Raw genomic sequence first — 27,750 nt, 5'->3', positions numbered from 1 at the left:
ATTTGAGAGGCGAGCTTTAGTGATTCGCTCTAATGCAGTAACTGACTGTTGGGTTTTTATCCTGGCCGGGCTGAACTGCAGCAGTCCTCAACTACTGTATGTTCCTTCAACTTTTATAATTACCCAAAGTCCTGTGACTGGATGTGATCATACAGGGCCCTATTCAGCTCAAGTTAAATACCATGCCCCACTGTGCTAATTCCAACCCTGCACTTGCAAATGGCCTCCTGCAAAGCTATGACCTTGGAATGATGAATATGTAAGACATGTCCACCTTCACATTAGAGAGTGTGGACTTGGATGCTTACTTGGGTCCATTTCTACACTTACATCACCTGAAACATTGCAATACCTCTAGTGAAATTTGCAAACTAATTAAATCCAAATATTTTGAGTAGAACATGAATTGTTGGGTCAGGAAAATTTTATTTAAAGTTATCTAAGCAAACAAGATACATCCTGCCTCTAATGTATTCAAGTTTACAAAAGGATCATCAAAGGAGACAGCGCTACTGGGGCGAACAAAGGGTGTCAGGAAATGTTTTAAATGTGCTGAGTTTAACCGATATCCTGCGCATCCATCATTTCCACCTGGATAGAGCCTTGATCACTGAGCTGTGCCGTCTCTTGAACAATGATTTGCAGAGCCAGATCACACAGTCGACATCTCTCTGCGTTACTACAGCTTTTGTGCACCCGTTCCACCTTTCTGACGTGTTGTGTATCAGACACAGCGTCCGGGGTGTTTGTATGGATATCTCAGCCATCAGTCTACCAACAGTGTTCTACACGCGATTGATAAAAATGCTTGAACAAGGAGAAAAGCTGTTTTTCTGATGAGGAACAAAGAACTACTGTGTTGCTTTCGATATCACAGTTTAGGAGCCATATCAAGTGTGCGTACATGGACATCAGGCAGAGAGCACAAAGGAGCAAATTTACAGGAATGGAACAATTAGACAGACTGTGAAACAGAAATTAATGCAAACAGGAATTTACTCTGCAGCTTGTTTGAGTTTTAGTGAAACCAGGGACACATGAGGAGAGAGCCTTTTCTATTTAGAAGATACAATGTTATCTGTCATGGGCAGTTTGGGACAGAAAGACCCAGAGAATCTGTTGAATGAGAAAACAGTGACAATGTTCTTGGTCTGAATTCAGATCCAGTACACTGCATCATTGCTTTGTGCTAACCAAGCGATCGATCAGAACACCTGAAGAAACTCCTCCATCCTCTGAAAAATTACACTAGAACCGCCAGGAGTCGCTCTATACCTTAAACCGCTAACGGGTAAAATGTAGCCGCTATTAGAATGCACTGATTTTGTGATTATTTCTGCAACATGTTGCTCAAACACACTTTGTGCAGAAATTTAGCATTTTCGGTGTGCACTTCCCACAAACAGCATCCCAGCACTTCAGATATTTACAGAATGTTTTATTGTGTTTGCATTCTTCACCACACAGGTCATTTTCTCCTGCGCTGTTCTGCACCTGTGAAGGGCTCGTCCACGCACGGTGGCTCTTCTGATGCCATCCACTAACTGTAGTTATATTCTAAAAACAGTCTGAATTTAAATGCAGCATACAATTTAGAAAAAACGACTGACTATTGCAGTGTTTTTATAGGCCTACATGATAATAATAATAATGTAGAATAAGAATCTAAGGTGTTTTTCCTGCTTGTTTGTTTCAGACTGACGTACATCCAAACAATGACATAGACAAATATTTATTGAAAAGAAACAATTCATATGCAAAATTCAAAGTTCTACAGCTTTATCACGCAGTAGACAAAAGGTGCCAATAGAATGTTTATCTAAATGCGCAAAATTAATAGGACAAAAATGACTGCATTCTCTATCAGGGTCAATTTTACCTGCTGGCGCCTATAGGTATAAATGCCCATTTTTTAAATCTGGCTTTATCTTGACAATTTTTAACAATAGTGGGTGCTACATAACACACTTTTAGGAAAAGTCGAAGACTTGAATATTGTATTGAAACAAAGTTACATACAATCGAAAAACAGCAGCAGGTTCATTTTACCCGTTGGCGGTTCTAGTGTTAATTAAAAATTGCTTTATGCATTTTTATGAATGAATGTCAGATTTTGTAAACAATGTGTGTTAATCCAATTAACGTCCTGTGGGCAAGTTACTAATTTAGTCATTTTAAACAAAATATATTAAAGGCAAACAAAACGTAAAAGATTTATCGTTCATTAACAGAGCACTTCTTTTCTATTAATACATGTCCTTAAATTGTCTTTTTTCATTTTGATTTGGGTGGAGGTCCACTACATAAACGCATTTGTGTAGGTGCAAAATAATAAAAAAATAATTCTTGCTGCACACATTGAATAGGTCAAGTTTGAGGTGCCCACACGGCTTAGTTAGGGACAGTTCACCCCAAAATCAAAAATACAAGATACAAGATAGATTTATTGATCATTTTACAACACAGGGTTGTATAACGAGATTTTGTTTTGTAGTTCCCTTTATGCTACTCAAAATAAATGATATACAGCAGATCAGTGAATAAATAATAAGTCATGGAGCAAGACACATACATATTTTTCCTCTTACCTGTAGTGCTCTTTATCCATCTAGATTGTTTTTGTGTGAGTTGCTGAGTTTTGGAGATATCGCAGCAGAGATGTCTGCTTTTTTGAATATAATGGGACTATATGGCACTCGGCTCAAAGCGCCAAATAACATACGTACATTTGAAAAACTCAATAGCAAAGTGTCTTTCCAGAAATCAGGCTTGTGCTCGTGACAGCACAGGATGTAAACATTAATGGCGTGCTCCTCGGCTGAGCTGTAATGTTAGACAGCTCAGTGGTGCTAGATGAGCTAGCAGTATCGCTGCACGCTTCCTTCTGCGCAGTGATACGGTTGGCAGGTGTAGCTCAGTAGAAAGAAAAAAGTTCCTACATGAAACTGCTCACAACAAGGTCTGTGGATTATCTTGAGTAACCGGGTCATGATTTCTGGAAAGACACATTGCTGTTGAGTTCAAATGTATTTTTTTGCCGCTTTGAGCAACACAAGCTGAGTGCCATCTAGTTCCATTATATTAAAAATAGACAGACATCTATATGGGTGATATCTCTAACACTCAGCAACTCACACCAAAACACTCCAGACGGATAAAGAGCACTACAGGTAAGAGGAAAAATAGGTATTTTTGATTTTGAGGTGAACTGTGCAGGACTTAGACACCAGAGAGTCCCGATTGTGGTCTGGTTTAGGCTTCAAAAACACTTTGGTTTAAGTTAGTGAAAGGTTGTGGTTTTGGTATAATGTCGATAAACACATCCTGTCTCGAGCTTCAAGTCGGTGTCATTTTTTCCAGTAGTAAAACTAGACCAGTATTTTTCTCTTTGCAACTTTGCATATATGTTCGTTAAAAATGTTCATTATGTTAATAAAAAATATTTCAGGTGGTATTATGTTTCTCTCTAAATGAATTTGCTGTTGCAAGTTAGTAGTATATAAATAATAATAATAATAATATATATAGATTATAGATTATATATAGATTACTATGAGACAGGGTTGGATCTTGAGGCCCAGTCTAGTTTTAAATCTAGTTTAGACCTTCATTATTACAGCTGTTTGTGCTTAAATGGTGTATATTCCTAAACTAATTACCACACAGTAAACCTGGGGCCATGTAACACTTTAGCATAAGAATGCTGGGGACAATACACAAGGAGGGTTAACAGGGGCCCAGCAGCTCATGGGTATAATTTTTTACAATATACTGTCCTGAGCCACTGCAGACAGTATTAGATATTAGATATTATAATGAGATGATGTAATGGTATTTGTTTGGCACTATTTTAAAGTTTCTGACTATTTAAAAAGAGATCATGCAGATTTGCTTTATATTTGTTTGACTAATGCCAGTAAATGTCAGAGAGAAGTCTTAATCTGGACATTTTAACACATCATCACCCAGTCGATATGTTTGCAGAGGCACACACACATCTCCTCATATGGACAATCCTCTCTCGTCCTATATGAGTATGTTACTGAACAAATAACTGTAATCCCTGCTGTTTATCAGAAATCAAAATCATTCTGACTCCTACTGTGATTGATGCTTTGGCGTTTTGCAAATGCTTTATTTATCACGAGGGATTATGTGATTTACAAAAACCTGCCTACTGGTTCATGTCATTAGACTGTATGAGAGGATTGTGCTGTTGCTGTCTGTAATCACCAGAATAAAAGATGATGTGTTTAATCACAGGTTGTCGCCTGCCGCTCTGTTGTGGTGTTAGTTACACACACAAAACTCTGACTGAAAATACACAAAAACAGAATTTGAATTGTTGCGCCATATTCAGCTGAAACAAAAAAAGGGTCATGTGGATGATTAGAAAGACAGTGGACACAAGTAGAGAAAGGATGTATGATTAATCACACTTAACTTGAAGGGGGTGCAGGGGGAAGGGTGAGATCTTTTCCTCATTTGCTGAATGTAAGACTGCGAGCCTGGCGAGAGGTGTGCTCACAGAGAGCCAGTGCAGAGTGATTGTGCTGAGGACAGCAGGACAGGAACGACAGCAGAAGGATAAATCACCGCTCCCAGCGCAGAGAAAAGCCACAGTCTGAACTGGAAATAAACCAGTGGGACTCCTTATGCCTAGATAATGGCCTGCGGTTCTTTCTGCCACAAGATGCTTTCTGAGAGAGGGCCCACAGATCTAGCAAAAGTACAGATGAGCACTGATAGTGTATCCTTGTTCAAAAGGTGGGATATTTTTGGTTCCTGAGTAGGAGTCACATTATGTGCCATACTGGTTAAATCGTAATCTAAAATCTTAGACTCTCTATAAGAAGCTATTGGGTGAGCATCTATAAGACACTGTTTGCTGCAGAGCTTTCTCTACAGTACTGAAGTGTCCATTACACAACAGAACTACACTTACCAATATCTTATAAAGACTAAGAATTTATTATTAAAAATCATCGTTAAGACACAGCTCCATTTTCTCTCAGAGAATCAGCAGCCTGGAACTTACTGCGTGGCATCCTTGCCTGCTTCATTTTGATGAAAAAGCTATGTTTGTGGAGGATGGATTTAACCTCTCCGCACATGCTCCTAAATGGCTATTTGGAAAATGTCTATGCCACTTCAAAGCCAGTAGCCAAAAGGTGATGCTCGCAGCTCAAGAGAAAACCCATTCAAGTCAGACCGATCACTCTTGCCATTGCTACCTGTCAGATAGAACAAATTGAATTTGTCTTCCTTCTGTGGCTTGTTGGAGCTCTAAACAGCGTATTAGTGGCTCTACTTATCAAAGCTGTCAAAGCAAATCTGTTTAGCTGTGAACCTAGGAGACTCAGATCAGCCTCCAGATGACACTACATACATACTCTACATGTGCATACTCAGCCCTCAGTGCTCACCAAAAATTAATTTCAGCTGCTGTTTAGAGCACATGTCAAAACCTGGTAAGAATAATGACTCTCTCTCAGAGTTAAAGCAAAACCACCCAGTAAGCTTTGATTTAGTGATTAGTAGGTACAAAGACAACTAGGCTATATTTCAGTTCTGGAGCAAGTCCAAACTGCACATCGAAATATCGTCACTGAAATGCGGGTGAAACAATAGCTACGTAAGCTAGTGTCTAAATAACTTTAGTTAGCAAGATGCTAGCACTATGTGTAGTATAATTTTCACTGTTAGTAGCCTACCATGGAAATTTACATGAATGTGAACATGTAATACAAGTATTCCATTTGGTACACTGTAGTTACTTTCAAAAACAATGCCCTGTTGCAAAAATAATCTCTATACAATGCATGATAACTGAAATCTTAGAAATGTCATTATAGCATTCTGGCAATTCAACGATGTAATTAAGCGTCAAACAATCAAAAATAGTGAATTTGTTAGAATTTATTTGGGCCATCCACAAAAGGGATTAACCTAGATGTCTAGACACATTTGGATGGCAATGTCTGTCACTCGGTCCACCACACTGGTCCTCACTGAAATATCTCAACAACTATTGGTTGACATGCCATTTTGTACAGACAATTCGTCCTGAGGGAACCGTGAATAACTTTGGTGATACCCTTTTCATTTAGCGCCATCATCAAAATTGTTAATTAATTTGTCAAATACTGAGGTTTATCATCCTCAGATGTACTTTATGTTTAGTACTAATTAACGAATGTTAGCCTGCTAACATGCTAAACTAAGATGGTGGAGATGGTAAACATTAAACCTGCTACACATCAGCACGCTAGCATTGGCATTATGAGCATGTTCATGCTGATGTTAAACTTAACTGTTAGACTTAACTACAGCCTCACAGGGCCACTAGCACTCTTTGTCTTTTTTGGAAGAAGGTGAAACAAGGCTAAATTCAGAGTTACTACTTTATAATATTGGTGATTGTTTCCCTTCTGATTGTGTCCTCCTTTCTCACCCAAACAAATTCCTAGTGCTCGCAAGTTTAGATTTTTCACTGAGAATTGTTTTAAATTAAAGGATGTGTTTGTCACAGAGCTGCTACGGCTCTATGGTGGGTCTTCAAACCTACCATAAAGTGTTAACTTAAATGATGGGTGTAGATCAATATAAAACCTGGTATATTGCTGATATTACACCCAGCATGTTAGACTGACATTGGCATTATTTTACTGTGCATGTCGTTAGAATTCTAGCGATACTGAGCAGAAAATCTTGTTTTGAGGAAACTAAACTCAAATGTACTTCTAGAGCTTTATTGGTTCTGTGTCTCCGGTGCTGTCTTTCCTCCCTGTTGTCCTCTCCATCCACATACTGCAGGTTCTCTCCCCTCCTTCCCCCTGGAGGGTTTAGGTGAAAACTTGAGTGATGTCCCCGTCTAAGAGTGGCGCTCTCACTTTTACACCAGCCTCCCGATCACGCTCCCAGCGGGAAATCCCTGTCATGCACCCAGCGCGAGGCTTCAATAAAGGCTGCTGCCGGTGAAGGCTCCTCGTGGCGGGCGAGGCTGAAGTGCTCTCAAAGGTGGCAACCGTGTTATTGCTCAAAACGGCTTCATGTGGAGGTCATCGTGAAGCTGACTGTCTAGGACCCTCTACATGTGACTTACTATATGTGCTGGATTGCAAAGTCCTCCCTAACCCTACAAGCTATTCATTTTCATGAAAAAAAGACTTGACTAGACTTGAAAAAGTGCATGTATCTACCAAGTATCATAAGAAATCCACTGCACACTCAAGAAAATGAAATCCACTCTGAGATAATTCCTTTGAATCATATATTCATAAATATTCATTGACATATTAATATACCGAGACATCAAAACGTCATTGACCAAGGTCAGTGTAATAGAGGGGTGTGTGTATGATGGAGGAGTGTGAGAATTACAGTTGTAACATTTCAAAAGCTTTAATAATTCTTCAGACATAAGGTAATGTAATATAGTTCTACCCCAGTTCTGTCAGCCAACACTCTGCCTGTATGCCGTCTTCCAGATATGCTACATCTAATAACATAAAACATCAACAAAAAGTGTCAAGTGGCTGGTGTGAGGAATTTAAATCAAAACCAGAGCTACTGTAGTTGGCTTCATTATCTATAAATAACAAAATCTAAAATTCTCTATCTGTGCACATCACAATCGTGGAGTAGTCTCTGGTGGTGGTACTATAGCACTTACTTTAGGAAACTGCTTGACTGGTATTAAAACTTTCTGGCCCAGTTTCATGTTCTTGTTGATGACGACATCGATGAACTTCTCCTCTTCCTTCCCCTCGTCTTTCTGAATTTTTTCAATCTCTAGAAAGAGGGAAGAAAAAAGTAATCAGCTGGTGTTGACAAACAGCAAATATACAAGACTGCAAAATTACTGTAGTGGGACTGCAACTAATGAATATCTTCATTATCGGTTAAAGGAATAGTTTGTGGAAAAACACTTATTCGCTTTCTTTTCCAAGAGGAAGATAAGATCAATAAAACTCTCGTGTGTGTGGAGTTGGAGTCAGAACGATGATGATGATGGCGATGTTAATTACTGTTAATAGGCATTTCAACTTTGGACAGAGCTAGGACAGCTGTTTCTCCCTGCTTCAAATCTTTATGCTAAACTAAGCTAGCCATGTGCCATCTCATGGTTCAAACTTAACTACACCTGAAACAATTAGTCAATTGATTGATTAGTTGATTAAACTGATAATCAGTAGTTTCAGACATTTTTGGTTGCAACTTCTCAGATGTGAGAATTTGCCGCTTTGCCGAATTTGCCGCTTTCAAAAACTGAATGAATACCTGAGAAACAAATAATCGAACTGAGAAAAAATGATTCGATTAACTGTTCCTTTAATCTGATTTAATCTGCTAGTCTATAAAATGTCAGGAAAAATTCCAAAGGCCCTGTGCAATTTTACAACCAATAGGCCAAAACCCAAAGACATCGCTGATATAAAACAAAGAATCACATCTGATAAGATGGAAATGACTTAAACAATTAACTAATGGTCTGCAGTTTTGCTCAACCCTTTTAGGCCTTGTAAACAAACCCTATCAATACTAATTTAATTGACAAGAATGCTAGATCCCTTCAGCAGCATTCATCTGGCTGAGTCTCGATCACCATAATACTTTGTAATATGAGCAGAGATACCAATTTACTTGTACAGAAAAAAATGATGGGGAGGACACTGGAGCTTGCACCTCCAGGCTACCAAAAATATTGGCTATCACGCTTCCTCTTATGGGGGAGGTAGACTTTGATGTATTTGGAGATGTAACCTTGAACGTTTAATCAGATGGATAACATCTGTGTTTCAGTGCCAGGAAAATGGTTTTGCAGAGAGGGCAGCTGAGAGGTGCGGGGAGGCTACGACAAAGACTTCAGGCTAAAAGCCCGGCGGGGGAAAGGGTGAGGCAGAGGGCGAACTCCACCACAGATTTATTTCTCGTGTTCAAAATGATTTTTGAATGGAAAAAAACAAGATTAAAACACGATGTTTAAGCTTCACAGTTCACGTTTTAATAAAGATTTTTGAAGATTGGTTCAGAATCAGATGTGATGATGATTAGCTTCAGGCAAAATAAGCTCTGTTTCAATTTGAAAACATGATAAACTCAAACATGTTCACATGTTCAAACACCGCACGACCAGATATACCACATACCCATTTTTCAATTACACTAGGTCAGAAATCAGCTCAGCATATCAGCAGTGCAAACTAGAAACTAAAAAGGCAATTGTGATTTCTCAAAAAAGCTCTGCAGCATTAGATTTGCAGAATGTAATTAAAACCTTTGATATGAGTTTTAACGAGGATAAAAGAAGTATCAGTGAGATGGAGATATCTTTAAGCTTCAGTTTATCCCAAGGGGGGCAGACAGTGCACACGTTCTGAGAAAAGCCAACATTAATATTAATGCATCGCCTAGCAACATGCCAAGACGGAGTTTCCTCCTTCCACCAGGCGTTGTCCTCAAAACATTCAGGCTCTGATTTATTGGGAGATTGTGACTAAAATTGTGTTTCAACTGCAAATCATAAAAAAAAAAAAAATTTAAAGCAACCCAATTTTTCCAACTTGCTCACAAAGAAAATGTTGCATTTCAAGTCCAAATAAACCCCAAGACTGCACGGCAATCAATCAGCAGGTGTAATAAGCAGCCAAACTGCAGCTTCAAATGAGCTCACCCTCTGAACATGGCAACACAGAATCAGCAAGTGTGAACTAACTAACCACAGTTCTTTCAAAAGATCTTGTTTGTGCCGCAGTTTATGAGGAAGGAAATGTGGCAGCGTGAACTGAGAACCACCTCCACCTCCGAGCCATTACCAAGCGTTCAAAATAAAGAGATTTAAGCATGCATCACTGACACAAGCACAATGTGCCTGTTGTTTTCTTTTTCTCCCTTACAGCTCTATGAGACCCCTCTCTTCTGGCTGCAAATGGATAGTGAATAGCGAGATATTCTAATTTGGCCATTTGAGAGGCACAACACAAACCTTTAGTGAATAAGTGCCTTAGAATCCTGAAACTGAAAAATATCCCGAGAAGTCTTTTTCTGGATTGTAAGGTTGTCCTTTATCTGAATACTTCCATTCAGCAACAATGCTGGCATGTGCTATGCAAAGAATGAAAGAAATTCAGTGGGTTGATAAAGGTTTTAAAGCCAATGTGTCTCAGCTTCTCAGAGACCCATGCAATATTCAGTTTTGAAGATTTCCTTATAAGGTATCTTATGTTTGACTCTATGGGCTTTGGAGGAGCAACTTCGCCTATATATCCTATATAACATTTAATCATTTTGGTTTCTGAGGCTCCAAAATGCTTTAATATAAGATAGATTAAAGGATAATTCTGGGTTATTACAACTTGGGTATTATTTTCCTAGTTTTGGCCATCAACATGGGTGATATTGCTACAACAAATAAATAATAAATACAACTTTATTTATAGAGCACTTATCGAAACAAAGTACAAAGTGCTTCACAACAAGAAAAATAAAATATGACAGTGAATGATGAAATATAAAGAAAAAAAATACATAAGAATAAAGTCTGACAGGGGCAAGATACATGATCGGTCAGACAATTAGACAGGTTGTAAACGCGCCAAAAGTTCAGCTACGAACAGTAGATTACCTAAACCACTTTATTTTGAGGTCAAACCGGAAGGGAGCACAGCTGCAATGTCAGTAACAATCCCTCATTGCACAGGAAAACTGTGTGCACAAACCATGGATGTATTATAAGAGCTGGATACCGGATTCAAAGATGGCGCCCAGTCATTTGAATGAAAATTGCTCGCCAATCGACCCAGTAAGCCAAAAAAGTTATCTTGTTTCTGGGTTTACTTCCGCATTGTGCAGCCCACTGCATATACGCATCAGTGTTTCTCGCCCTGGCCCCGCCCACGCATTCCCACTCAGCCCAAAGACTTTACATTGGTGATGTCATGCAAACAAAAATAGCTGTTGTAGACTGTGGGAAAACTTTAGAAATATTAAACCTTCATGTATTAAAAATTCTGTCTAAACATTTTACAGACATATCTTTTATAATGGTGCTCAATGAGGAAAATGCTTTTTGGGCCGCAAGGGATTTTTTCGTTGCAGTACAGTGAGTGGCCACTGGGACAAATTGTCAGCAAGGCTGAGTGGCGGCAACATATCCAGCTCTCTTAATACATTGCACGTGGTCTAAACAACGACAGCAAGTAAACAAGGTCAACAGATAGTCTGGGTAATAGGCTGCATCCAAACGTTTTGTTAACTTTCCGAAACCGACAGTACGACAATTATGCCCACGGCAGTCATTGGCCTGGTGTGCAAAGGTGAGAACGTATGTTGGATTTGAACTTCTCTTTATTCTTCACACACCAACTTCCATAGCTTTTCATGTGTACAACCGAGTGCAAAACCATGACTGCCTTTGAGGAGAGACGTCACTTTCTACGAGCTACTTTGTTTTAATCATACCCCAACCTTAAAGGCCACTTCGACAAAGATAAGACCTATGTTGTAATAAACCGGAATTATCTTTTACTCCTTGTTATATCAAACCATTTCAGAGCCTCAGAAAATCAAAAGTATACTATACTATACTGTATGCACTGCAAATTTCCAGTTCCCCTAAGTTGCAGTACTCACATCAAACTAGAGGAATGAAAATTCAGCTGCTCTTCAGCAATAAGAATAACCAAGATGTTTGAGCAGCAACAGCCCTCATCAGGGGAACAGGATGTACATACAGTATATAGGACAAGCAGCTCCTCCAGAGCACATTGACCAGAGTCAAACATAACTTAAGAAAATCTTCAAATTCAATATTAATTCATTCATTCCATTTGGGTCTCTCAGCAGCTGAGACATATTGGCATACAAAGCTAAAATCTTTTCGTTTCCTTTTTTTGTATAGCTTCACAAATCAACACTGTTGTTGAATGGCAATCCCAATTAAGAGGAATTAACTTGGTGAGTACAAAACTACTAAAATAATACCAAAGTACTAAACCGGAATTATCATTTAAGCAGAGGGCACTAACAATGTCCCCCTTTTTCCAACCAGGATCTGGTTTCTCTGGGCTCTTCTTGGTTGAGTTCTTTTAGGGTTTCTTCTGCATCAAATATGTCAACTTTACAACCTTTGCGCACATATATTTACAGTCTATAAAATGGGTCCGACTGGGACACCATCCCAGCTGTCTGCTTTTCTATTAGAAATGGATTCACTTAAAAGCAGCTCTGTGATTTAGGCCTCCCCATTTAAAATTCATAAGCTGGGTAGATTTTGTGGGATTATGCATGACTTCAGCTGCATGCTGGAGAGTCGAGTTGGGGAGGCAAATGGGTCATTAAGTCTACCAGGTTCATGTTAAGGAGTGAGATACAGTATCTGCACACCAGGTGCATCCCTTGTTACCGGACATGACGGAAGGGAGATTTACAACTACAGGATCGTGTGTCACTTTGTTATACATGTAGTGAATGTACTGTGCTTCATTCTGATCTGTAATGCAACCAGAACAAATGTAATCTGTTTTATTTTTTTGTGGTGTATTGATTTGTTTTTGTTTTTTGGGGGGGTTTTTTTATGTATTGTACTATTTTTAAAGCTGCACAGGTTTTTATTTATCTTTTCATCTGCCTAAACCAGAAAGTGAGGCTGCAACAGAGAATCCCTTCCCCCCTAAAATCTAAACATAAACTGGATCCTAAACAGCTTCAAAATCTTCTAAGATTCTGACTTCCATCACATTAAAGTAACAGGGTTTTGTGAAAAAAAGTGCTTCTAATTCTCATTGAGCCTCTTCAGGGTGATAACCCCAGCCATATAAACCTTTTATGTTATGCTTTGTACTTTAATTGTGTCATATTTAATAATGGTCATGAGCAATAACTTTTTCCAGCTAAACACCAGTTGATGACAAAGGATGCTAACTGTGGCAACGCATTTGACAAATAACTGACACACAACTAGTTTCTGTCTAAACGGAATTGGTAGCAAGTGCCAGTTATCCTAGCTTAGCATGAAGACTGGACGCTGAGGGAAACATCTAGCGTGGCTCTTTTCACAGTTCAAAAATATGTCCACCAACACGTTTAAAACCTTACTAATTACAATGTTGTATCTCCTTTGTTTAATCTGTGCAAAAACCTAAATGTAAAAGCAACAATTGGTGATTTTAGGGGGCACTGTAACTATTCCTTGACAAACAAAGGTTTATTCATCTGCCCAGTGCTTCTGTGCTAGCTGTTTCCCCTTGCTTCCAGTCTTTATACTAAGCTAAGCTAATCACCTCCTTGTTCTTGCTCCATATACATATCGCACAGACATGTGAGGTATCAATCTTCTCACCTAAATCTTGCCAAGAAATCAAATAAGCGTATTCCCCAAAATGTTGAACTATTCCTTAATGTCAATGAAACAGATCCAGAAAAATGGATGCTCATCTTCATTTATTCACCCAATGCATGCTGGAGGATAACGCAAATGCACTGGGCAAAGAACACCGATCTGTTAACGGCACTATTGGGAATAATTGCTTTACACTGCAATATAAGGGAATGCTAATATTTTTAATTATCCGAGTTTCATTTACCATAACTGATAACTGATACAAATAATATCAAAGTGTTAAGAGCCAGTGTTGCTTTAATTTAAATGCGAATATAGCATTGTGTCAGCAAGGCAGTCTGGGTGCCCTTAGTGCTGCCACTTTGGTAATAAATATGTGTGAAGCAAAAGTTCACAGCTAACAAATATAATGAGAAGTACATTCTCCCTGGTGTATGCAATGATTCAAACACTAATTATCCAAGACCTAATTGTGGCTTTGGATGTTCAAGGGTATTCTGACAGTTTGTGTCTCCAATTTTGAATTAACTCGACACAGACTTTGGATTATAGATCTTATGACACCTTTTTCTGCTGTGAGCGAAAGCTGTGGATGACACTAAGGTAGCATTGAAATGAATGAAAACCCAACCAGTGTTTTCTTTCATAGAGCGAGTGGAGCCATATAACCCCATATCGTGGTGCAATTTAGCAGAACTGACTGGTTTTTCAGAATTAATTGTACAAAAAAGCATTTCATGCCACAATTTCTTATGTGATTGGCTCAACTTACAGGTATTTATCTAACGGTGGTATTTATCTAACTATGGTGCCCCTGGGCAACGTACACTTCTCATAGAAACCTTTCAGCTGAAATAAATACAGACTGTCAGGAGTTACATCCGCTTTTATGCACTATTCATAGATATTCCTTTGGTCTAAAATAATAGAAGAAGCATTTGACATTTCAATTAAGCAACATATCTTTTATTTGTTTGATGTAAAATGTTATGTGTTGAGTTACTTTTGTTATCTCTAGGTGATGCTGCTCGCATTCCTAATCATGGAATACCAGCAAAACTGACAGTTTTTCTGTATTCATTTGTATTTTATGAATGTTCTCATTATTTGCACAACACAGAAAGGATGCACCTGCATAGAAAAATAGAAAAGCTTCGCTCTCAGTGTGTTTCTTTGCGTAAATAATTGAATTGAAAATTGGAAGACAGTGAGTTTCTCTTTTGCTCCAGCAAGTGTCTGAGGCAATAAAAATATATCTTGTCTAAATAGCACAATGGTAGTTTATCGGCAGCTTACCGCCACTTCTTTTATGCAACTGATGCTGTGTGCTGCTGTCTGCGGCAGACAGACTCATTATTTTGTTGTTTTGCAATTACGGGTCAAATGAATGAAATGCTCAAGCAGGAATGTCACATCATTATTCTCATTTTCCAGTTTCTATTCACCAGAACATGCTTATATAAACCCAATCAAAAGGACAATGAGGTCACTCAAAAAGTTGAAATATTCAAACTAAAATCTAAGAAAATTGCTTGCTGACAAAAATAAAACTTCCTGTACACATTTAAAGGCCCTGAAAACTTGTATTTTCTCAATCACCTTCCTACAATGAGCAATGGGATCTTACATGAGCACAATTTTTGTGAGAGATTTATGCATTTCTGCTTTTATCCTTGCTTTTCCTCACTGGTTTGTAGTAGGCAGGGCTCAGTTGGGAAAGGGTGATGTCATATATTTCCATGCACCAATCAGAGTTTAGCAACATTTGATTTAGAATTTTTTCTTTAACGTTGTTACGGACAGAGTAGGCCGGAGACACCAAGATGAGATAGATAATTTTTTATTACACATGATGTAAACAGGCAAAGAGGAGATGGTACTGATACCGTCCTTTGGCTAGCTTAGCTGGAGATCTGGGGGAGTAGTGACACACACTGGAGATTGGAGACTGGAGACACACGGGACAGGAATCGGGAACTCAGGAGAAGGGAAGACACATGCAGATGCGAGGTAGGCGTCTGAGACGTAGTGATGGCTGGATACAAAAATCTGTCCTACTACAAACAAGACCGGACACTGACTGAGGTGAAGGATGGTGCTTTATAAGGGAGTGGAGTGCTGATTAGGTGCAGGTGTGTAATGAGTGACAGGTGACTGGGATTAGTGCTCAGATGAGGGAGTGCGATGTGTGTGGTGAATGACAGGTGAGTGTGACTACTGGCTGGTGAGAACATGACAGGCTGTGACAAACGTTGATTGTTGCTTATTTAATCATAAATATTTTATTTTAATTAAACTTTTGATTTGTAAAGGAAGAATGCGTTATTTCTTCTTAAGAATTAAAACCAAGTTTTCAGACATCAAATACAGCAGATTCATGTTAAGTAACTGTACTGTAGCTAACAACAAACAACAATTAATCTGTATTTTAGCACTGCAGCATTTTCTGTACCAATGCCCAGTTGTTGTATTTTTAGGACATTAATGATCTCTTTAATGTCTATATAATTACTACTGTCTAAATAACAATGGCAGCATTCAAATCCTTAGTTATTCTAGATATAATGTAGGTCAACCAAGTCTTCATCCATGTCTAAATATTAAAATCAACACTGTCTTGACTGTTGAGAACAAAATTGAGAACATTGCCATTTCCCAGTCTCAATAAATTAGGACAAAGTATGCTGCTCTGGACATTTTTCATGTTGTTGCTTCATCCCATAAAGACTGCAGTAGACTGACTGACTGCCGAGGGTTTCAGGCAGTATGGTCAATGCCAGAAACAGTTTTCCCCACACACATTTTATGTGTGCTACCAGTGTGACCACACACATTTAGCGTGAATCATGGTGTCAAGGCTGTGACCCTTGAAAGAGAAACGCTAACGCCTAAAAAAAAAAAAATACGCCTCGACTCGCTCCTGTCCTGAAATCTCAATTTCACTCTGGCTCCTCCATTGCCTTGACAAGGTCAGGCTGGCAGCAGGAATTCGTCTCGCCCCCTAATCTGGAGATTACATTCTCGGCGGCCGGGCAAGGCCCTCCCTCCTTCCCCTTCCCTTTCTGCCTCTCTCCCTGCAACCCTGCCAGCCTGGCTCTCTACTGCGAGGTAACGAGCCAAGACCCGCTTACAGTGTAGAGATAATGTCCACGGATTAAGACAGAGAGCCCCTCGAGTGGTGCCTTTTTCATTTCAGTATCCAGCCTGTGAAGCATCATAAATATATCCAGCCAGTCAGAGACTCCATTCTGTGGATCTCAGTGCAAGTCAAACTCATATGATCTTAATCCACCAAACTCAGTGGTAATGGCTAGAGCATTAGACAAATACAAAAGAACATTTTCATTGCAAAAATCATGGGATCTTTTGGAATGCTCTTGTCACCCTCGGGGTGAGTCACAAATTTAAAATGGTTGTGTAAGTAAGAACATTAAAGTTCCCTAAAGATCCCCTTGGGTGGCGGAGTTGTTCAAAGTGCACAAGCATGTTTTATAAGGCCTTAAAAGGTTCAACGCCCCTTAAAGATGCCAGAATTGCTACAGGCTTCTACCCCGTGTGACAGCATTCCATATACTTTAGGCCTGTGTTGTTTGCTTATCATTAGGATAGTTGCAGCGTGCATTTATCTTGGCACCTGTTCATTTAAAGGCTTGCTCGCAAGGAGATTATCAAAGTGTTCTCAGCCTGCCAGAGGATTTTGCTTTACAAATTTGCCATCATCCATGAAATCATGAGCAGCTGCATGAAATAGCAAAGTGTAATAGATGGAGGTTTTATAGGATAAGACAGGAATAGGAGGTGTCTTGCAAGTATCCAGAGTTTTACTTGTTGTCTGTGGTATTAAGGTTACATGTGGTTTAAAATAAAACTGAATTAGCAGGAATGTTTAAAAAAAATAAATAGGTGAAGGACCAGGGAAAGAAAAGTAAAGTGAAAATTAGCAAGCCAACAATACATCAAATTCATGAAAAATTACTTGGTGTCCTTAAAAGGTTCCCCCTAATACATTTCCAGGATTCCCCTGCCTGCATGTCAAGAGAAAGTGGAAAAAAATAGCTAAAGATGAGGCTTTTTAATGCATTAGCATGTATATTTTGACTGAGCAGTCCACAGAGGCAGATGCAGTGAGGTTCAGAAGAATCCAAGAGACATAAAAGGATATGCATGCGTTTGTGTTGGCATCACTTTTTAGCCATAACCCGACTGAACGCTAAGACCCACCTCCTGCTCCTCAGATGATTAAGAAAAGTTACCATATCATGAATCAAGTCTTACTTCATCTTTGATAAAGTAAACATTTTGGCTGATGGGGATGCTTTTGCTGAGCTGTTAAGAAACAAAAATGTCCATTAATGCATATTTACTAGAGAAAACAAATCCTGATCATAAAAAGCTGTCTCAGTGACCTTGCCATCACATCAACTCGCTACAGAAGTGCTAAGTGTATTTATGAATATTATAATAGGACACATTGTATAACTTGCTGACTATGCTATATACAGTGGATGTAGGTTCCAAAGCAAATTTATAGAACATTCAAAACTGTAGCCTAAAAATGCTGAATATGAAATGAGTTTGATCCTCAAACATCCTATATAGGTTAATAATATTCCCCCATACATAATTCAAAATATTTCTCATCATAAAATATTCTGTTTTCATACAATACATTAGAAAACATCAAGCTGCTCTGAAGTTTCCTGAAAGGAGCAGGATGAAGCCAAACCTTCCACTGAAACAAACTCTTGTTTTACTATTGAGGGTTTGTAGAGCCATCAGAGAAATTAAAGATAAACCACACATAGGCCTATTGTAAGATTAAATTATGGATGGGGTGTAACTTAAAACATGCAGCAGCTGCCCTTAATCCAAACCAGACAAATTTTGCATTTCTATCAAATCTCCAAAAACCCACGTGCTTGGGGTTGCCATATCGTAAATATTATATTGGAGAAGGTGTTGAGGTAGTCACCAGTAGTTACTGAGGATGGTGCTAAACTAGAACTGGTCAAATTAACCCAGGAAGTGAACACATTAGCTACAATCTAGGCCTGCTAGCCTGCAATGTTAGCTTTAGCTTAAAACTCCTCGTAATATGTTGCACAGCCACAAGTGGATGGTAAGGTTTTAACATAATATGTCATCAGAAGTCAACAAGTCTGCAAGAGGCAATTAAGCACATGAACAGTGGGGACAGTTTATTAGGATGTGAAGTAAGATCAACAGCAAATTCGGATCTACGCTCTGTTACAACAATAGCGGAAAGTCTGGAACAGAAACTAATGAGTCTTGTTGGCGTGACTGGTTTTTCAGATTCCATGGCATTTCAGATCCCATGAAATGGGCACTTGAACTTCCTGAAAAAACAGTGCACCTACAGTGGTGATGTCATGTTGCACTAGTGGATGTAACTAAAAAGTCCAACTTCTTAAGGCATCTGAAATGTTTCAACAATCTTGCTCCATAACTAGATAATTGGCTTACACACTGGACTGACTCTTCTCTAGCTAAGTTTCCATCCAAATTTTGCGTGAACTTTGACCAAATATCCAGGAAATCGGCAAAAGAAATATGGCATTTCTGTTTGTTTCGTGTATTAATTTAAAGATACAGTCTCCTCATTGCGCCACACAGATCTGATGTTGTCGTCTGCGGCTATTTTTCATCCCTTCAGTAGGGCAGAAGCTTCAGTGGGGCACATGCTTCATGTACGTCATGATTTATTTGCTAAGTCTGTTTCCATTTGCTTTTGAAACTGCACATAAAAACAGGGGGATGGAAAGGCACTTACTGACTTGTTTCAACAGGAAATTCATCAAATTGGGAATCTATTCTGGTACAGGCATGATTTGGCCCTGATCTGCTGCCTATTGGACATACTAATTCTCCAGGTACACAGAAAGTACGCAGGCAAGTGTGTGATCAAGTGTGCTATGTTGTAGCCGCTAGTCTATGCGTACATGTTCGTAAAAAAAAACAAGTATATCACAAGCCTAATGCAGGGTGACCTACTGCACCTATAATGGTAGGGAAAACTCTGGGAAAAATAAGGCTGACAAAATATTTACAAAAAATAATGAACGTTACGTGCTCAGGCTCATGCTACATCCAGGACATGGTCAAACCATACACCCCAGCTCGTCCACTATGCTCTGCAACTGCCAATCGACTTGCTACTCCCTCAATACAAGGAGGGCCCAGCTACCGCTCAACAAAATCATGACTGTTTGCAGTCCTGGCTCCACAATGGTGGAACGAGCTCCCCATTGACATCGGCACAGCAGAAACTCCACACATCTTCTGTCGCAGACTGAAAACTCTGTTCAGACTGCACCTTGGCTCCTAAAAAAAAAAGTACAAACTTTCTCCATCTCTTATTGTTTCTAAATGTAGCACTTGAAGCAGTTCAGCATAAATGATGAAGTTGATGTATTTGCATGATTCTTGCAATTCGTGGGTTGTATCCACATGGTTGAATGCACTTATTGTAAGTTGCTTTGGGTAAAAGCGTTAGCTAAATAAATGTAATGAAATATAATGTGAATAAATAACACATGTAATGAGAATATAATTTCATTGCAGGATCTTTTTATGTATCTGTGGCCAAGGAAGAGCCTCCATTACCATACCAGTGGTGGACCACATGACTGGCTGAGATCTGATACTTAATAAAAGGCCTTTAAGATCCCAGTATATTGGTCTAACACCAGAAGACACCTATTTACTGTTCTCTGCTCAGATTACATCTTAGATGAATCACTGTCTTTGTTTAGCAATTCATAGCACTAGTGCAGCCTGTAATGCTTTCTCTTCATTAGGCTATCTGCAGACCACTGTGTACAACAAAACACCAAGCCCCAGTGGATGTATATCCGAACGAATAGGGAGGAAAGAAAAGGATGGAGCTGCAAAGATAAATCATTTTAAACATGTATTAATTAACAATAAATCATCTCTCACTCCCCAACCTCAACAATAAACCTTTTATTTTTACCTCAACATGAAAGGACCACAGCAAGGCCACTTTATCCCACAATTAACATAAGCTGATGTTTATCGGTTCGACATCCCTTTGCCTAATGAAGTTTCCCATAAAACTGTCATTAGGCTGTGAAGGGGGGGGGGGGATTTGAGAATGAAAATGAAAACTTTGCAGCTTAATGTACATCATTATCTGGGACTCATCTCAGACTGCATTATCAAAATACACTGAATCATCATAACTGATAATGACCACCTTCATTTTTTATTTCAATTACTCATCGCGTGTCAATTAAAACTGCAGACAAACGCTTGAAAGCGCATAAGTGCCTCTTAAAAGCATTCATCGCTGGTTTGGATCTACACACACTGCGTCTCAGATTCTGGTAAATAGAGAAATTCATTTCCACACTAAGTCAGCGAGCATTAGGGAAGCATTAAAGGGTGAGCGAGTTGTTATGATATTATCACATGCATATTATTTTCTAACATTTTCCAACATGGTGTTGAGCAAATACGCTGCCTCTCAGCCTCGCTTGTCGTCTGATTGCAACAAGCTCAGTCGACCTCTGTTCCTAACTGAGCCAAATCAATTAGATTGCAGTTTGTCATCTTTTCATGGAAGTGAGCATCAAACAATTCAAGAAGGAAAAAGATCAATATTGCAAATGAAATAAGGCACTTGAGGTTCTCCAGCAAAGATACACTCATTTCTACACAGAGATAGAGACGGTGTTTGGCATCAACTGCAAGGGGCTGGCAAAGACTCTCTGGATCAGCTCTACAAATAATCCTCTGTTGTTTTATTACCACAGATTATCTGGCAGTTTTGTATTTGGGATTAATAGGCTATGCAGCTGAGTACATGATCATACAAAACATGAATGTGGATCTACATTAGCTCTTCAAAGAGACCCATATGGTTAATAACAGTTGAACTTACAGCATCATTCACTGTAAGAAAAAAAGAAGCAAACATTTCAGTTCAATTTTAGTGGGCAGGGCCAAAGATCCAGTGTTTTCCAGGCTGAGAAACAGGAATTGTAACATAAAGGGCCACTCCACTGATTTAACACGTGAAGTTCAGCTAACTCATCATGAGGAGTGGCACTCCTGTAAAATGTCTTCTGTGGCTCTGAAGGGAGCTTTGGTCTGAGAAAAAACATCATCAGGGTTATCTCAGTTTGGGTTTGAGACTTCAAATATTTTTAGAAAGTCTGCGTCACAAGCAGGGGGTGTTGAGATTGAACAACCTGGACATTTACCTTTACATTTAAGGGAAAATGAACCCTGCAAAGCCCTGTAAAACCCTGCAAAGCAGTAAATTTTAACTATTAGTATTTACAAATTAGTATACATACATACATACATACATACATATATATATATATATATATATATATATATATATATATATATATATATATATATATATATATATATATATATATATATATATATATTATACAGTATATAAACAGGTTCACAATTTACAGTAGGTAAATTAGTAGTACTAATAAATTGTAGATTACTTTAGAAGTAACAGGTTTTCAAATGAATGTTGCTGACAAACAAACCCCTAAAATAATGGCCACTTAGTCCCAATGACACTAACTATGACCACTACTGTTAACTTTAATTTGCCTGCTCACATTCTCAGTACACCTTGCAACATTAACACAAGAGTCCCTTTATAGATAAGAGCATCTTTTATGTAATGGGTTGGGAAGAATTCACAAATGCTCCAAAAAAAATACTATTTAGCCCTTCTTATGTATTTGATTTGGACCAACTCAAGTGCAGAAAATAGCTGCTGGGAAGTGAGTTACATGTAAACAAAGTAAAACAAGACAAGATCTAAAAGAAAATGTCTCGATTAAGCAGGGGTCGGACATTTTGAAGCATAACCAGATCCCAGTCTTACTGCTCAGGGAGTGGACCATGACGGGTTTGCAGTTATGAGGGAGGTCCTAATGAGTCTCAGAAGGCTCTGAAGAGGGAAGAGTGACTCTATACTGCCTTAACAGAGTTGCTTAGGCCAGCTGCACGGATGATATATCTCCTATGAGGGGAAAAATCCCTTCTATCCCGCCTTAGCTCTTATTTTATTTCTTTTCCTTCCTCCTCCACTTTGCACTTACATGATCCTTCTATGGTCACATGAATATTTCAAGGCTCCACTAAGGCTCCAAAACCTTTGCACTTCTTATTTGTGGTTGCTTGTGAATTTTTTTTGTGATCTGGAAAACTGAAGCTTATTCTACTGTTGCACTAAAGTTTAGTCACTCAGGACGAAGGCATCGGCTGAAAATGTAAAATGTCATAACTGGTATGTGGAAGATGTCATGATCTGAGCTCCTAGATACACAGCGGGAGAAATCTCAGGCTTACAGTTTATAGATGCTTACTGAAAGAAAATGTTTTGACCATGAACTCAACTCCGCAGGGGAGGGAAAACCAACAGCTCTATTTTGTGTTTGTTGAATACACTCCATTTCTTTTCCTGTTGCCCTGTGACAGGTCGTCTCTTCTGAGACTGCAGAAAGACTCTGAGCAGAGGAGGAGGAAAAAGAGATCATTAAGCTTGTTAATGCATATGCATGTCTCTGATATCTCCTCTTCTTTTTGCTATAAAATGATAGATAATTAATTATTTATTTGCACTTAACTTTGACACTAAGGAGAGCAAAACAGAATTTTTTTTTTCTTTTTTCTGTTCGAAATGACCCACCATGTCATTCTCATATGAATCATCAGATTTATAGGCAATGTATATTTCTTTTTAACTGTCAAATTCTCCAATGAGTTCGGGAACTAATTAAATAGTTATGTGATATTTTCCACATTTCTTTTGCCGAACCTCCATTACATGACTGTCAAAAGTTTAATTACAAAAGGAGATTAAAATGATTTCACAATGATCAAATATTAATACAGCTAGTGTGATCATTTCTCTTAGCTCTCATATTTCTTAATAATAACTTGACTTGTATGGGATATTTTTTCTTGCCATATCATTTGTCTGCGGGAGACTTGACCTCAATGAAAAAGCAGCCACGAATTACTCAAGATGATGCTTTTGTCTGTAGTTTCGAAGTATAATATAAGTTAATTGTGTCTATGACCACGTCTCAACTGATAGCCATCTGATTTTTTTCCTTACAGGATTTTACAGAGACAGTCCTTTCAAGATATTTTATGAAGAACATTACATTAATCCTTATTTGTACTTCTCACAGCTTTGGACACAGTTTGGACAACAGTGAAAAGTACTTCAGCGCGTACTCAGTGACCCATGATGGCATATAGAGTTACAGTAAGTGATATCCTTGAATGGACAAGACATTGATATGCACTCCTCTCTTATTTCCAGGCACGCACACTGAAAGCATTGTTCACTTTTACTTTTCTGTGCACCTTTCACTTTGAAACTGAGGCTACTAAAAATGGCACACAGGTGCTAAATTTAGCAGAAAGAGCCAGGATGGAAGGCTATCACCGGGACAGGAAACCAAAGAGATTACATCCAAGGTGGGGGAACACTGGTTTAATCTGCAGAAGCAAATTAACATACTAAACATTCGCCCATGAAATATAAATTCCAGAGTGGAATTACATTCACGCTAATTAGTGTAGTTCAGTATAGCTTCATCTATTTAACTTGAGCTTGTTTTACCTGCAAATATGGAGAATTAACTTCAGGTTCTCCTCAGGCCAAAAACCTGAGAGACTTCAAGTATTATTATTATATCACTACAGCATTATAATTTAGGCTGGTTGTTGTGTAGCTAGCTAGCTTTGGTAGATACTGGTACATACTGAGTTCACATGAGTTCTTAGCATTCTATGGGAAGCATCGCATGAACAAATGTTTTTGAAAAGTAAGTCAGCACTTTCTACTTAAAAGTAGATTTTTCTTATTTTAACCGTTACAAAAAAAGGAATATTTTGACATTTTGGGAAATATGCTTCTTCACTGCGCCTGGCCAAGAAAAAGTTCCATTACCTTTCTCCCTATAAAACCACAAATTGTTGTTTTTACATTTCAGTTTTTGTACGTATAAACAAACTAGATATAATGTGTTAGGTGGTGAGTTTAGGAGGTGCTGGTAGGAGGAAACAAAGGGAAAAGGTTAGCTGGTTCCAGTTTGTTGTTTCCAGTTTTATGCTAAGCTAAGCTAATCATCAGATGGCTTTAGCTTCATATTTAGCAAACAGACATGAGAGTGGAATTGATCTTCTTATCTAACTCTCAGCAAGAAAGCAAGTAAGAGTATTTCCCAAAAAGTCAAACTATTTCTTTAAAGGTTAAGCCTGGCAATATTTTGAATCAATCCCACGCACTGTCCTGGTGCTGTATAAAGTGTATTAATCCACCACTGGAAATAGTTCCCAACAAATGCACTAATTATTAGTAGTTTTTAATGTTTGCTAAAAAGTACAGTCCAGCTGTTTTAGGAACTTACTTAGCCTTTTCTAAAAATGAAACGACATATATGTGATCCATTTTTAACGTATTGAGGAACAGACTAATGCTTTGTTGGTTTTGGTCTTAATATGAGACTACAGTAAGAAAAATGTAAGATTTCTATTTAAGCAGAACATACTGCTACTCTCCTCACACCGTCTTGATACTGTATGTAGGTTCACTGCAAACCAGCGAGCGGTATATAATGCATCACTTAACATTAAATATTTGTATGGTATCTCTGTCTGCTGTTTTTAGTGGTCAGGTCAGCTGCAGATGATCAGGTAGGATAAATGATCAAATCCATCTTTAAATCTTTATTGTACAGTATTGCTAAACAGTGAGTCTTGAGAGGCAGAGAATGGCAGAAAGAGAGATGTTGATAAAGGGGGGATGGAGGGAATTCAGAGCACAAGGTGGAGGGGTGGTTAGCAGTAGGCAGCTGGGGCCGGCTGTGCTGAACGGGCAGCAGCCAGGCTGATGGATTACACCAGCTCTCTCCTGGGTAAATGGACACCGCCACCCCTCCCCTTTTAACAATGTCTCAGCCTGTATCGTCATTGAAATGTCTCCAAAGATGGAGGTGAACATGCAGCTGAGCCACTTAATCTGAGAGGCTACATTTCTACCACGAGCAATGGATTTGAGAGACCCCTGCCAAAGATCTTTTCTAAACAAATCTGATATCATTTTCGCAGAAATGACTTGTCTACCAATACCAATATTATCTGCGAGCCAAGAGCAATGCTGAAAAACAAGACAATCCAGCTGGTCATCGATTCAGTCAAGACTAATTGCCAGGAATGAAGCCCATATTGTTTTCATACATATATCCTATCTCATTGTCATTTGCAGCGTAGCTATGAGTGGAGTGCCATGGCTTGGCATGTGGTTTTACAGGTTACAACACCAGGGATCTTCATTGCCTCTCCTAGTATGAATGAAGCATTTCAGGGCCTGCTGATAGCTACACAAACCACTTCAATCAGGTCTGTGCTAAAAGGTCACGCTGCTTAAGAGTGTACTCTGACTAAATAAATAATGAGAAATGGGAATGTGCTAGAGAAAAGAAGTGCAAATTAACACCCCCCCCCCAAACACACTTTCTCTCATAGTGTCTATGTCGAGGGGCTGTCCTCATGTTTCACAGCTACAAAGTCCTCAGTAAAGCCCTTGGCATTTCCTCAACTACTTCATCAAGCTTTCAAGCAAAGAAATCCCACAACCATGCTCCCTGTCTGAATGCTTTCCTGGGCTGGATTGCAGATTACAGTAACAGTAATTGTAACTGTAATCCCTTTTTACAGTTAAACACTTACGTTATAGCAAAATTTGTTTAGGAAATAACTAAAAATCAGAAATTAAAATATAAAATAAACTTGAAAAAAAACTGTCTCTAATTGTTAATTCCTTAAGAGTACCTAAAAGTGTGTCTTGTGGCAAAAGAGCTGTACAAATTATAGATGAAACCATTATGGCTGTAAATTATTGTAATATCATTCGCATAAGAGCTCGGTAATTGTAATAGACCATTTTCATGAAGAATACTCTAATTGGCTGGCAAGTGTCCATTAACACTGTATATTGGGACATCACCACAATAGTCAACAGTTTAATCATCACTGCTAAGTGTAAATCATTTTTCAGGCTATACTGTAAGTGACCATAACAACAACACTGATGTTATATTAATGATTTAACTCACCAATGGTTAAATGACAGTTCAACAAAAAATATGTATTTATTATTAAAAGAAGTTGGTTGACAGCTTTCACTTTTCCTGTTTTTGCTTTCTTTGTTAAGTGGGCATGCTATAAATGTAATGTAATGTATTTCCGGTAGGGCTTCAGTTATTCACAGTGAATCTAGTAATTACTTCATTTTATTAATGCATGCTTAAATGACAAAATACCTACAAAAGACCTACAGTATATAAGGGTTTTCTGATCTGACACTCCTCTTGGCAGGACATCATTGTTTGTCAGTGTCTTCCAAAACTGTTACAATTAACATTCAAAAATGAGTCATATCATTATGGTTGGGTTTAGGCACAAAACCTAAGCTTGTTACGGTTAGGAAAAGTTCATGGTTTGGGTTAAAATAACTGTTTTGTTTTTAGGGAACTTTCGTCATCATGTCAAGAAAGCAACGTTGATTGAAAATGGGTCTCCTGTGTCAAAGTCTGCCGCTTTTATGACCCATCCATCCACCCCAGCCTCCTCCCTATGCAGACCATGCTACAGCCACCATTGCTTCTGACGGACAGGAGTCATAATACACCAAGCTGCTGAAGGTCTTTCTCGGAAAAACAAACTGATTGTTTTTAGACATTTTCACAAATTTGCTACTATAAAATGCCAGAAAAGAGTAAAAATGTAAGTCAAATAATGTCATGTCAATGTTAGTAATGTCTTCAAATTGCTTGTTTCGTCCAACCAACAGTACAATGCCAAGCCAAAGCCAAAATAAATTCAGAATTACATAATAAAGAACAAAGAAGCAAATCCTCACATTTGAGAACCTGGAACAAGCAAATGTTTAGCCTTTTTGTCATAAATTTTCTGTCAACTAATCATAACTAACTAGTCATTAACAAATAATATTTTAGCAATATTTCCCAGTGTAGAAACTATTAAGGATCACTTGCTTTGTGTCATGGTGTTCTTTGCTTGTCATTCATTTTCTCTTGCATTAATCACTCTCTCCATATTTTTTAACATTTTGACATGAATTTCAAAGCAAAAAGAGTATGTTTCTGTGTCGGAGTGACCCAGTGGATGACATTATTGATTCATTAATCTGCAGTCCTTTTTGAAAATAACCCTTGCTACTTTGATAGCACAGTCTTCAGTAGGTCACCATATCTGATTAACCTTTTGTACGTGGCCAAGCTTTTAAATGCAGGGAGAGACATGAACAGAGCTTCCCTATATTCTGTTTCTATTCTAAGTGATTAAAT

The 27,750-nt window shown here is 38.5% G+C and overlaps 1 protein-coding gene and 1 long non-coding RNA gene across 4 annotated transcripts in view; one reads left to right on the top strand and one right to left on the bottom strand.

Moving 5' to 3' along the window:
• The window catches only part of khdrbs3 (KH domain containing, RNA binding, signal transduction associated 3), a 105,374-nt gene that overhangs the window by 51,140 nt on the left and 26,484 nt on the right, over positions 1 to 27,750 (bottom strand). For all 3 annotated transcript variants that reach the window (XR_006375285.1, XM_044172362.1, XM_044172363.1), the window contains exon 2: positions 7,676 to 7,794. Coding sequence is in view for 2 of the 3 variants with exons in the window: in XM_044172362.1 (XP_044028297.1) it covers positions 7,676 to 7,794 (119 nt within the window). In the remaining variant the exon portion in view is untranslated. The remainder of the gene's footprint in view (positions 1 to 7,675; positions 7,795 to 27,750) is intronic.
• Positions 15,254 to 27,151, top strand: LOC122864749. The gene is made up of 3 exons (XR_006375286.1): positions 15,254 to 15,546; positions 23,563 to 23,639; positions 26,911 to 27,151. It is a non-coding gene; the product is annotated as an uncharacterized LOC122864749 (long non-coding RNA).

Source organism: Siniperca chuatsi, linkage group LG17 (genome assembly GCF_020085105.1).
Source record: "Siniperca chuatsi isolate FFG_IHB_CAS linkage group LG17, ASM2008510v1, whole genome shotgun sequence".
Taxonomy (NCBI): Eukaryota; Metazoa; Chordata; class Actinopteri; order Centrarchiformes; family Sinipercidae; genus Siniperca; species Siniperca chuatsi.
This window is presented reverse-complemented; position numbering and strand designations above follow the sequence as displayed.